The 13552-nt window shown below is 38.2% G+C and overlaps 1 protein-coding gene across 2 annotated transcripts in view; it reads left to right on the plus strand.

Moving 5' to 3' along the window:
- The window catches only part of FRMD6 (FERM domain containing 6), a 79322-nt gene that overhangs the window by 51685 nt on the left and 14085 nt on the right, over positions 1 to 13552 (plus strand). Inside the window, exons 4-8 of one of the 2 annotated variants that reach the window (XM_081226895.1) lie at positions 2509 to 2612; positions 3589 to 3665; positions 5879 to 6065; positions 9222 to 9377; positions 12836 to 12901. In XM_081226895.1, coding sequence (XP_081083021.1) covers positions 2509 to 2612; positions 3589 to 3665; positions 5879 to 6065; positions 9222 to 9377; positions 12836 to 12901 — 590 coding nt within the window. The remainder of the gene's footprint in view (positions 1 to 2508; positions 2613 to 3588; positions 3666 to 5878; positions 6066 to 9221; positions 9378 to 12835; positions 12902 to 13552) is intronic. The other variant, XM_081226896.1, reaches the window with a different exon arrangement.

A 13552-nucleotide genomic window follows, 5' to 3' on the forward strand; every position in this document is an offset into this window, starting at 1 on the left:
AATAAAACTGACTTTCCTCTATTCAGGTTCTCTTGCTGTTGAATATATAATATAACAAAGTGATCTATTAATTTACTCTTTATTTTCTGTTTTTCCTTCCTTACCCCTTCTCTTTTTTCCAGTCAGAACACATGACTTGGAGATATGGGATCAGTTTCTTCTGTATACTTTATGTGGAAAAGATTTTCAAGCAAAGGGCTCCATATAAGCTTTCTCTGCCAATAACACCTTAGTCAGAGTTAAGTTCTCAGGGTTTAAGTGCAGCCATTCCTTAAAACGTTCTTTCAAATCATATTTTAAGATTTCTCTAAGTTAGTCTTCTAGATGCCAAAAACCTTTCAAATCTTTGCTCAGTTTTCCAAGGAGACCTTTTTTTGTGAAATTTATCTATATTTTATATTTGGATATGAATTATTTTCTACTACTAGAATTGGTTTCAATTTAAAGGCTTATGATACCTTGAGGATCTGGTTAGTACCATAAAATGCTTAGGTCTGCCGTGTTGGAAAGTATATCATGATCAACTGATCAACAAGTTCGGCTCCAAAATGTGAGCTGTTTTCAGCTGTCTAAAAAGACAGCTCTGGAGAGGCCAGAGAGCATGGAGCAGGAAGTGAGGAACCAACCATTTGCTCTTCAGTTTCTTCCTGTGGTAGTGAAAGCAATAAAAACACAAATGCTCAGCTCTATCCTTGTATTAGTACACATCTCAGTCATTCTTTCAAGGAACGGTCTGGGGGTCTAAGATGCCCTACAGATTCTAAATAACCTTACTTTTATTTTGTACTCAGAGTTAATTCTTCTTACTACAGCTACAGCCCCACTGTTGATCTTTGTTGTTGAACAAGTCAATCTCATAAAACCAGTTTACAGCTTCCTTAGGTTTCAAAATAAGAGTTTTTCAGATGTCCTTTTTAAAAGGGAGACTGCAGGATGGCAAAAAAACATTGGAACAGGAATCAGATGACCTGGTTCTGATTTTGGTTCTACCACTAGCTAGCCATGTGGCTTTAGACATATCCCTTGCCTTCTCTCCATTGCAGCTTTCTCTCAGGTCAAATGGAAATCACTGTTCCACCTGTTTTCAGAATTGATGTGTGCTTGAGAATTCCTGAAGTACAGAACTCTGGTCAAACTGTCAGATGGTAGAGACACAGTGATAGTTTAAAAAAATATGTATGTGCCATTATGGTGAACAGTCTGTTCTGTTCATTATGTTGCTTCTTCAGACAGGAACTCAAGCCAAGTACAAATCAGATTCAACAGGAAGGTTGTCTGATCTTGTCCATTTCATGTTTAATTGGTAACATAAGAGAGATGGGAGATAGTTTTAGTTGTCGTGATAAGTGGATTTTAGTAGCGTCCTCTTGTTTTGGGGACCTCTTCCTTACCCGTTTTGTCCAAACTGGTTGACTTAATATGCCATTCATAGACAAAAAGTAGCTTTACCCTTCCTGTTCTCTTATGATGCTTTTCCAGTCAAACTCCAACATTCAGTCATGAGTGACAGTGTGGTCAAGTGTGTTATCCTTGAAGTAGTCAAAGAGACACACTTCTCTTCCAGAATGAGTACATTTGTATCCAGGGCTTTCCAAGAGCATGCCCCCATAGTGATGGTTAGAGGAAAAGGAAGGAGCTTTTTTAAAAAGATTGAAAACTGTACAAGATAGGAAGGCTTTTCATATGAAATATCTCTCTCTTTAAAAGAGTCCATTTGGGAAATCGGAAAATTTTTACATTTTTTACCAGCTTGTTTTCACATGTTTAGATCATTTTTACATGGGTTTTTTAGCAGTCTTATGTTCTGTTCATCTTAAGAACATCATTCCCTTGAAGAAATATTTTGACATTCATTCTTGTTTTGCATAAGATTCTTCTCCTCTTCCCACAAGGTCAATCCCAAAGGCAGTGCGAGTAATGCTTTATCATTTCTTCATGCTGTTTTATGTGGAGGAGACAGAGAAGGAATAGTCTAAAAGACTTCTCTTCACAAAGCACATGGGTCTTAAAGACTATTCTTCACAAAACACATGGGTTGGAAATGGGTTGGTTCTCATCAATGTTTTCTAATTTCTTACATAACAATTAAGGCGGTGTTTCTGCCCTGTTTCATTACTTTGCACTTATGAGATGAGTCCTCTGTCAGCCAAACAAGAGCATGTTTTTCTAAAACCAAGTAACACCCACAGTGTTGGAAGTTAAACTGTAAGTTATAACGACCCCAGAAACTAAGTAAAAGTAAGGGTTGGAATCTAATATTTCTTCTAAATGTTAACATATTTTTAATGAGACGTGTTCTCTATTGCAAAAGTAAAATAATTCATAAAGATTGTCATTAATGTCTATCCCACAGAACCTTTTATCTTTTAATATCCTGTTGAGTTTTCTTGGTAATATGTGAATTCAGAGTACATTCACAAATCTTGAGGCTTTTTTGAAAAACCCATTTCTTTTCTTTTAAAAAAATCTATCCTTTATCACCTTGTCTCCTTTTTTTTTAATGTGCAGATAATGAACATGTGTATATGGAGTTGTCACAAAAACTTTATAAGTATTGTCCAAAAGAATGGAAGAAAGAGGCCAGCAAGGTACGACAATACGAAGTCACTTGGGTGAGATTACATTTATGAGCAAAATTCTTTTGATTTTTTAAAAGGTTTATTTTAATTATTATACATTAGAAAAATATCTTAACACTTTATACAGTAAAGATTGGGAAAGGGAAATGAATTATAAGTTCTAAAATATCACATTAGTGAAGTATTAATAGCTTATAGCATGTAGCAATATATTTTGAATATCTGCTAAAATAATATTGGATAATAACTTTTTAGTAATCTTGGGATAATGTTTTGAAATGAAAAGCATGGAAAAAGTACTTGTTCCTGTTCTTTGGCCACGTTAGTTGTCAAAACTGATGGTCTAGAAATTATTAGTCATTTTAAAATCCACTTTTACTATCCTTACATTTGATATTTTGTTACTTTATTGAACCGGTGCCTTCCATTTGCATAGGGGAGCATTCACTGGGAATTTACCTAGTGTTTTCAAGATCACCCCCTCGCAAATCAGTAATAATCCCCAGTGTCTAATCCTTGATCCTCCAATTTGTATTTAAGAATTCTTGGAGTAAACTGGAAGGCTACTTCAAAGCCAACTACAAAGTAAGGAACATGAATGTCTAAATAAACAAACAGCATGTTAGCATTTGGTATGTGGAATGTCAGACGAACAGAACATTGTAATGAGGAGCAAATGGTCACCACAGGGGACAGAGCTGAGAGAGGAGCTGGATCTCAGCTAGAAATTTCCACTGGCATTTATTTTTATCTTCCCGTATGTTGTCATTGGCATTACAGTGAATGAGCATCAGATATAGTTATAAAACTTCCCGTTTTCGCATAAACCTGGTATCCATCTAGGACAACTGAGACAACTGTCTATCCGCTGCAAGCCCCTACTCATTAGAAGTAGATCAAACCTTTCAGTGTTTACAAAGTAACTTGTAAATAATGGTATTTGTTGTTTTTGAAACCCACTTTTGAAGTAACTAGAAACAGCCTGATTTTTACGCATGTCTTTGTTTAGGGTATTGACCAGTTTGGACCCCCTATGATCATCCACTTCCGCGTGCAGTACTATGTGGAAAATGGCCGACTGATCAGGTATGAGGACAGGGAGAAATTCCGAACCATTATTTTTCTACAGTACTCATCCTCTAACATATCAGATAAAGTACTTGTGTTTATTGTTTGTCTCCACCTGCTAGAATATAAAACAGCAGGGATTTAAAAAAAATTTTTTTACACACGCATGTATCTTCAGTCCCTAAAACAGAGGTACAGTAGACACTCAATAAACATTTGTTGAATGAATGAGTGATAATGTTAGACTCTCATTGAAAATGTTAACCATCTCATCAGCTCACATTTTCTCTACTCCACATTTTCAATAACAAATCAGTCACCAAAAAGATACTTCCTTTAAGAAAGAACTAGCACTCATGTAAAGTGGAAAGTTGGTTAATGGATTATATTCTTTTCTGGTGGTGGTGTGGGGAGTGGAACAGCAGCAGGAGCTCTGTCCTATAAAAATGCATGGGTGTTTATATAGCCTGGTTTTCTTTTCACTTTTGGGGTCTTGCTTCTGTTCTTGGCAGTAGCTTTAAAGCTAAGATTACACCCAGTGGAGGTATCCTGTGAGAATCTTAGATGCAGTTTGGCAAGGGCAGGTAATTGATTCTTTTTCTGGAGGCAGGTGCATGAATAATACTGTGCTCATGATACAGACTCAGAATTCCCCAGTTTAGAAGCTCAGTTTATTATTTGTATAGGAGGATTCAGTGCTGGAAGACTTTCAGAGGTGATTTTGTTGGCTGATAGAAAATACTAGAAATGTGAACTCTGTGTTTTACTTATTTATTTTTAAATTTTGAGAAAACCCACGTAAAAGGGACAAAGATACCTGTGGCTAATGAGTTGTATCTGAGATTTGCTCTTAATATTTATGTTACTGCCACATGCAAATTAAAAAGTAAAAAGTATTAGCCCGTAAAGAATGTTTTTAAAGCAGAGAAACTTTTCTAGTTATTCTCAGTTTATATAAACTTTTACTCAGTTTACTTAATTGGAATGGAATGTGCTGGAAAGAAGGAAAATATATTATTTAGCCACTAATTAACCCCCTGGGACTAATGAATGTTTAATTGATCCCCATACTTCTGCCCTTTTCCCCAGTGATGAGCTAGTCCAAACACTGTGTACTCAACATTATAAAAAGAAGTGCTCGGAAAAGTCATAAGGGGAAAAAAAATTACATAAATGCTTTATTTTTAAATTTTAAACTTTTCATTTTTAAACACAGTCTTGGTTAAAGTAAACCCGTATGTTTTTATTATCGTCAACGAATGAGCTATTAATCTCAGGTGAACATTCAACCTAAAGTAATAGGGAGACAAATACTCATTAAATACATACACACACACACACACACACACACACACATTTTTCTTGCATTTTTACTTTGATCACAGAGGCGTCCTGTTTGCCTGTGACATTTTTTGGAGCTTGACCATATTTTTCCCCAATCAGCACTTCTTACTCAGTGTATTTAATGGGGACTGTATTTATTTCTGACCTCAATGGATTGTAATGAGTGCACTATTAGTATTTCCATTTGTGACGACTATCATGATTCTTACAACATGTGCCTATAAAATCACACCCATAAAGTAACAGCCACTTAATTTAAAAAAAAAAAGATTTAAGGAGAGTTTTCAGTTTATTCATTCTTAGAGGAAAAAAAGACTATTTATAGTTAGGCAAATTCTTTTCTAGTAGGGCATATAAACAGAAATATTTTGAAAAGGGCCTTAGTGTATTTGTAATGTGCTCAGATGAAAAACAAAACAAAAAAGGACAGCATAACATTCAAGCCAGGATCGTCTCCTCAGGTTTGTCCTTATTTGTGTCATGTGTGCAGCATTATTGTAGCAAAATTATTTTAATACAGACAACAGATGCCTAGGCTTCTATTCTAATACTTGTTCAATGTAGTATATCCCACATTGGAGTGGAATGATTCAGATCTGTTTTCCATTCTCTGAATGAATCAAATGCTGTTGGCCATAGGAAGTGTTATTTTTGCAGTCTGGGTAGTCTGACTTGGGGTCCTGACACCCTGCAACCTTGGTGAAGCAGCAGTTAGGCAGCAATCCAGTATTAGCTACAACCTCCCCCTTTTCAGTGAGTGAGGAGGGAGGGGGGAGGAGGGAGCAGGAACAGAAGAGCTCTTGTCACCAGATGGATAGCAGGATTCGGGTTGTTTACATGCCTTTAGATTGTTCCATCAAAATGTGAGTTCTGTTTTATTTTCCTAGTGACAGAGCAGCAAGATACTATTATTACTGGCACCTGAGAAAACAAGTTCTTCATTCCCAGTGTGTGCTCCGAGAGGAGGCCTACTTCCTGCTGGCAGCCTTCGCTCTGCAGGCTGATCTTGGGAACTTCAAAAGGAATAAGCACTATGGAAAATACTTTGAGCCCGAGGCTTACTTCCCATCTTGGGTAGGCACTGTTTTCAAATTCTAAAGTGTTTTCTCTAGCACATTTCTAGTTCATTGTGTGGGTAGTCATGCTGCTACAAGAACTGGGAACCCAGATGTTTGATGGCCGGTACACCCTCCATGACACCCAGATACACATTTCATACTTGAGAGCGTGGCACATACAGTCTCTCGATGGACTCAATCTGCTTATGGCTTATGAGGAAGAGGATTGCTATCCATCCTAAAGATGGTGGAACTTGGAATTTGCCAGCCTTCTTTTGGCATTTATATGGCCTTGACCTTCTTATTTACTCTTAAGTCAAGCAACATTTTTTCCCTTCGAAGGGAAAAAATTTTACTCTTTAAAAGGTGAGATCATTCACAGCTTCTCGTGTGTTGAGGAAACAAATATAAGTAAACTGCTTGATCTGACCACCATCTCCTTCACTCACAAAAGAGGAGCAGCCCCCTTACTTCAGCAAGACAACTTAGGTTATTTGAGCACTGACTGTCTCAGAGGTCCTTTCTCCATCCCCACCCTGTTGATATCGCTTCCCATTCTTCCTCTAGGTCTCTGCTGAGACGTCTCTCTCTCCCGTATCTTCAGCCTCTACCCCAATTAACTCTTCTTAAGTCAGAACATACTTTGTTTGCTTCACACCTCCCCATCCTCAGGGAAGAAAGGAGGGAGGGAAAGGAGACCTACCAATCTCGCCTTCCCTTCTCAGTAAAGCTTCTTGAAAAAGTGACTACGTATATTTGATTTTTTAGCTTCTTTACTTCGACGTGTAATCCTCAACCCACATCCATCTGCCTTCTTTCCTCACCACCCCCTCCACTCATGGTGCTGTCCTTAAAGCCAGCAGTGACCTTTAAATTGCCAAATCCGGTGGACACTTGTCACTTCTTTTCCTGAATTTCTCTGCTGCATTTGACACTTAGTCACTCATATCCCAGGAGATGTCCTCCAAATTAATGCTTTTTACAACCACCTATGTGCTGGTACCTCCTGAATCTGTTTCTCTCCCCTATGTCTGTAAGACAGCTGGTTACCCACAGGTACCTCACACTCAGAATGTCCCAAATCAAATTCTTCTTCTTACCACCTCAATTCCCTGTGTTCCTAACCTCAGCCAGTGGCACTGCCATCCACCTGATCACTTAGAAACTTGAGTCACTCGGCGCTCTTTCTTATCACCCTTCTTTCTCCCTGTGCCATCCAGTCAACGAAAACATCCTCTAACGTAAACCCTTGATTCCGCATCACCCAGCTTAAGAAATAAGATTCGCTTGTATTTTTGTTGCTCTTAACTTCCTAAACATGACCACGTGTCCTCCCCGTCGTGGTTCTTCATGCTTCCCAGGCTCCAGCTCTCATCAGCACTCCTGCAGATGCTTGTCCCTGCTTCAGGCTTTACTCACAGCTTGCAGAGGAGTTGATTTTGCTTCTGATTTAAACCTTCATCTGCGGAGTGAAGCCCAGGCCCCCAAGCATGACCTAGGAACTTCCCAGCATGTGGTCCCTGCCAACCTTTCTAGCTTCCTTTCTGATTGTCCTGCACCTTGTGTGTTGTGTTGTAGCAACACCCAGTAATTTCTGTGTCTCCACACCTACTGTGGTGTTTCACACATTGGGCCTTTCTGTCTGAAGCTCCTTTAGCTGGTGAGGCCCCCTCCCTGTTTTACCTGGCTACTCCTGCTCATCAGCTCAGGTGTGGTTCCCTGGGCAGACTGTCTAGGTGCCCAGTGCCCCTCCTCTGGGCTCAGTCAGACCCTGAACATAAGTATTTTATTTTCAAATGCTCTGTCTCTTGCACCCAGTGATCTAAGTGTTTCTTAGCATATTCTAAAGGACAGGCATAAACTTAACCTTTTCTGTTTCTTCAGCATTTCACATCACGGTGCTCAATATAAGCTTTTGTTCACTGGCTGACAGTGCTTCAGTTGTTCAAGAAAACCCACAAAAGATGTCAGGCTATTGCATAGCAGTGTCTGTTGGGCCAAAATTAACCTGTATTTACATTCTCTAGTTATCATCAGGTACTCAATGACCCTTGGTCTTTAAAGCAGAGCTTCCCATTAGTGTGCTATGGCACCCAGGGTGCCGAGATACCAGCTTCCTCAACCCTTGCGATCACCAAAATCATCTACTTCATTGCCCTTACAGATATTATTTTCTAGGGGTTCTTTGACCTGAAAAAGGTTGACAAGTACTGATTTAGGTGATCTCCATGTAAAAGAAACCTAGAAAGAAAAATCTGTAACTTGAGTTCTCAGCAAAACTTGATTATTGGCCAATAACTCATCATGTTTAATTCTCCTTAAAATATTCATAGGAAGAAACAAAACATCAGTAACTATAAAAACAATGATAAAACTAAAAATTCTCTAATTTTCAAATCCTGGTCATTTTAAGCACTAAAATGCTTTTTGTTTACTTTGCATAATTCTTTCCATATTTTATAATCTTCGTGAAATCAGCTGAGACTTTTAACTTATCAACACCTTTCTTTGAACCTGCAGCTACTGGATACTATATATTTTTGATATCTAAAAGCTTTGACTACTGTCTGATGAAAACTGAAGTCGCAGTGAATTGTAATGAATATTTGAGTGAAACTGTTTTCTCATAAGCATTTGAGTAGAGTGTTCATATCAGCCTCTTATGCAAAAACCAGAAATGTTTCTGAGAATTCCTCGCAGTCCCCTGCTTTCTTCGGATTAACATTTAGAACCTCCCACTCTGTGGCTGTAATTTTAGAAGAGTTAAGTAGGATCCGGAACGTGAAGATGTGCTGACAGTGGCTGCATTTCATGGTACCAATAATTCTGCAAGTCTAAGCAGTGAGGTGGACAAAACTGTGCAAGTTTGCATGGTTTTTCTTTGTTGGTGATTTTAAAACCAAGAGAACATATTTTTCCCATTTCTTGTGATTTTTCTTCTTAGATATGGAGTACTACAGCTAAATTGACTCTGTAGCTTCTAGTATTAGCTGATTCAGCCAGGTCACATAACAGATGATCAAAAAAGAATAAGCGTGGGAATTTTCTAATGGAAATCAGCCAATTTACATGGCCTATTTTCGGTTCTCATCCTTTCATCATTTGGGGGATGAGGGTAGTATTTGCATCCCTCCAACAAATGTTGCATTGCGCTCCCATTGTATTCCAACAGGTTGTTTCCAAGAGAGGGAAGGACTACATCCTGAAGCACATTCCAAACATGCACAAAGATCAGTTCGCACTGACAGCTTCTGAGGCTCATCTTAAATATATCAAAGAGGCCGTCCGACTGGATGATGTTGCCGTTCATTACTACAGATTGTATAAGGTACAAAACTGCAGTAGGTCTGCAGCCATACCTCCTTGATCAGGAGAAGCTTTTATTTAAAGTTGTCATTTTAATTTTTTTTAATGGGCTTTTAAAAGAGTTTCATTTCAACTGCTGTTTGTCATCATTGGTCAGTCTTGGAGTCAGTGATGCTTTTCCTCAGTCCTGGGAGCAGAATGGAGTCTTTTTAATGGTCCTAGTATTGAGATAACAAGTGGCTGTAAATTGTGCATCTGGCTTTTCAGTGATTATGAAATAGTTATTTTTCTCCTTCCCAAATCTGCATTTCTGCCTTGGGGAGTAACATTTGCAACTTGTTCGATCAGTAATTTTTAATACTCCTTGAAGTGAAGCCGTACCTGCATGTATCCATTAGTAATAAGAACATCACCACAATAGCTAATGTTTATTGAATATTGTGTTTATGGGGCCACTTTATATTTATCCTCTTTTAAAAATCCTCATAACTATAAGATAGGACTGTAATCTTCATTTTACAGATCAGGATACACACCAAAGATCACAAAACTAGTAAGAGCCAGGATTCAACCCAGGTCTACTTGACAAGAGCCTGTGTGCTTAAACCACTGACTCTGTGCTGTCACTCTAAAGCTTGTTACTGCCTTTCTCCTGTGTCCTTGTGTTTTGTGTTCTTGTGTCTCTAGCCTCATTTTTCCATCCTGGGTCAGAGGTCACAGACCCAAATAATAACTGGGGCGGGCTCTGCAGGGAATCACTGGCAATACTATTTATCACGTTCTGTCTTCTCTCCTGCTTCTCCTTCCCACTCCTCTCCCTATTTCACAAGTATCACTTCCATGGCAAGAACCCTTGAATTCCCACTTAAGTATTCAAAGGTATATTTATTCTCCAACCAAATAGGATGCAGTGGTTCAGAGTGTGGTCTGTTGGGCCTACCTTGCTGGGATTAAATCCCAGCTTCACCCCTTACTGTGTAACCTTAGGCATGTTACTTATCCTCTCTGTGCTTTAGTTTCCCCATAGATAAATGGGGATGGTAACATACCCAATAAACTCTGAGGTTTATTGGAGACTAAAGGAATTAGTGGGTGAAAAGTGCTTAAAACAGTACCCAGCACGTGTTAGGCATGAAATTAAACGTGTTGCCTTTACCATTATCATTGTTATTGTTAGGTTTGTTATCTCTCCTACATCCTTTGTGGTAAGATTAACTAGGCAATTGGAGACTAGACCGTAGTTTGGATATATTGCTGGGTAATTTTCCTGGCTGGTTCAAAAGACTTAAAAAGAGAGCAAAGGATGTTATTTTTCCTTTCATGCGCAAGAGATGCATTGTTAATGCCCTGTCATCTTTCAGAGGCATAGAGTTCCACAAGATCTCTTCAGCTAAATTCCTGGAAGACTGAGTTCTTTTTTTTCTTTTAAGGGGGTTCATTGTGACACCTCAATTTATATGAGAAAATGCAAATAAATGACATTTTTGGACAATAAATTTATATTTTTAAATGTATTAGAAGTATGAATGATATATCAGAAAGACTGTGGCTTTATAAACCCTCCGTCAGCATTCACTCTTGCTGGGATCCTAGGCAACTGTTGCTACAATCCTGGGCATCTGTTAAGTGGGAAAGATCCTATACATATCACAGGTTGGGAAGATTCAACAAGATGGTGAATCTGAAATAACCAGATGGAGTGCCTGGCACATTAGTGAATGCTCAGTAAATATTGGTTGCTTTTTATTTTGTAGGGAAGCTTTGGTATTTTAAAGAATCCTACTAAGATCCTATTAGGAATCCTTTAGTGAAGTAGATAACTCCAATTTATCTTTCATGTAAAAATTAATCTTTCAGCTTGCTTAAAGTGCACTACTTTTATGTGTCATAGAAAATCACTCTGGTCTGCTTAAAACAAGATAACTAATACTAATGAACTGAATGAGGTGGGAAAGTAGATATGTTTTCCTTATAGGCAGAATTTTCATTCTTTAAAGAAATCACGTGGCTGCCATTAAAACTGCTTCATTTAAGGCCTGTTAATAAAATGGAGATAGAAGACAGGAAACTTAAAACAACAAGAACAACAACAACAACAAAAACCTCTGTGCCTCTCTCCCAGTAATACGCACCTCATACCCGCACTACCAGCATTTTTATGCGCACAATCTTATTTCAGGAAGCAATCAGAACAGCCTTGAAAGGGAAATTGGCCTAAGCGCATAGTGATGGATTGGTTTCTCCTGTTAAACCTGTACTGTGTGTGCCTTTCTTGACGTAAAGAGTATTAGTGGGGGGGCTTCCCGGGGGGGCTTCCCTGGTGGCGCAGTGGTTGAGAGACCGCCTGCCGATGCAGGGGACACGGGTTTGTGCCCCGGTCCGGGAAGATCCCACATGCCGCGGAGTGGCTGGGCCCATGAGCCATGGCCGCTGAGCCTGTGTGTCCGGAGCCTGTGCTCCGCAACGGGAGAGGCCACAACAGTGAGAGGCCCGCTTATCGCAAAAAAAAAAGAGTATTAGTGGGAAAAAACAGCCCCAATAGTGAAAATAGGCTGTGACTTCTCTTTACTATGCCAGGTAAGGATGCATTTTCTAAAAATATTCCTTTCCATGATCATGCAAAAACTGGCAGTAAATGTAATAAAGATCTGCATGTACTCATTTATTGTTTTTATTGAGAAATCTCATAATGAAAATATTTTAGTTACTCAGCAATTTTGTTTTCTATTTTGAACTTCATACCTTATATCCACTTGTTACAGATGAGCACTTAGAAGATGTGGCCAAGTTCAGAATACATTCTTAATTGTACAATTTTTTCTCTTATACTTGTTGTAGTTTTTTTTTTTTTTTTTTAGTTTATGGTTTAGCTGGTAGAATGTATATCGTATTGGCAAGTGATAATTGAACTTTTTAAACATAAGTATTTTCTTTCAAGACTAACTGAATGTAAAGCTTTTATAGCTTTATTAGCTATCTTCATGAAAGAGCATTAACTATTCAGGCTTGCCTCTGACTTTGTTTTCAGAGTTGGGAGATTTAACCAGTTTTAGACACATAAAGTCTAGTACACCTCAGAATATAACTACAACCTTATATTCAAGATTCTAACCTCTGAAAAAAGATTAAGCATAAGAGAGAAGATTTAAAAAATGATGTAAAAGCAGCAAAATAGTCTTACTAGAGTTCTCAGTAACACAAATATTTAGAATATTGTCAGATATGAAAGTGTATATAATATAGTAAAAACACTAAAACTTTGAAATCGCAGGGATTTAGAAAGTAGAAAATATCATTACTGATTTAATATGTACCCATGATTTTCTTAAATCTTATAGAAAACAAGGGATGCAGAAAGGCAAAGTTATTTTAAGTCAAAAGCTTTCTAATCCTGAAATTTATCTTTGGTTCTTTTCTTTGGTGCTGAATTGTTCATTATAGAAGAAAAATATACTTTTTCATACAATTTTATCCCTATAGGATAAAAGGGAAATTGAAGCTTCTCTGACCCTTGGATTGACCATGCGGGGAATACAGATTTTTCAGGTTAGTTAATGAGAAGTAAGTGTCAAATGGCATCCACTATGTCTTACTCTGGCAGTGTGCCTGCCTGGTCCTGCGATAGGTTCACTGGTCCATTTCCAGTCATTGATTGGTCATTACTTCCTATTTGTCTAGCACAGATGTAGATAATGTGGGATAGACGAAGTAAAGCAGTCTGATCCTTCACACTAATAAGTCCTCTAGAACAGAAAACAACAAACCAAAGATTGGCTGCAGTTCATCACTCACAGATCATTAATATCCAGACATTTTTCTTTGTGTGTCATTAATTTTTATTATTATTTTTTATCATCTGGTGCATCTATAACTGTGGAAAGAAAAATGACTTTTTAATACAGTGACTGACCAGACATTTCAATTTCCGTTACAATTTTCTGATAAAACCTGTCCCTTGAGTAAGTAGTTACCATCATCCTTTTGCAGGTGGGATGGTTTTATGCTACAGCCATCAACAAGGGAGAGAGATGCCTCCCTCTGTGAGACCTGGGAGAATATAAGGATGCCTTATCTTCGATATAGGCAAAATATCCAGTTATGAAAGTCTGAGTGCCTTATCTCATCTCTTGAATGCCTGAGTCTTCTGGACTTTTTATTTAAATTTAGGGATAGGCCAGAAGGGAAAAGATTGCCTTA

The sequence above is a fragment of the Mesoplodon bidens genome, assembly GCF_964165515.1.
Source record: "Mesoplodon bidens genome assembly, chromosome: 3".
Classification (NCBI taxonomy): domain Eukaryota; kingdom Metazoa; phylum Chordata; class Mammalia; order Artiodactyla; family Ziphiidae; genus Mesoplodon; species Mesoplodon bidens.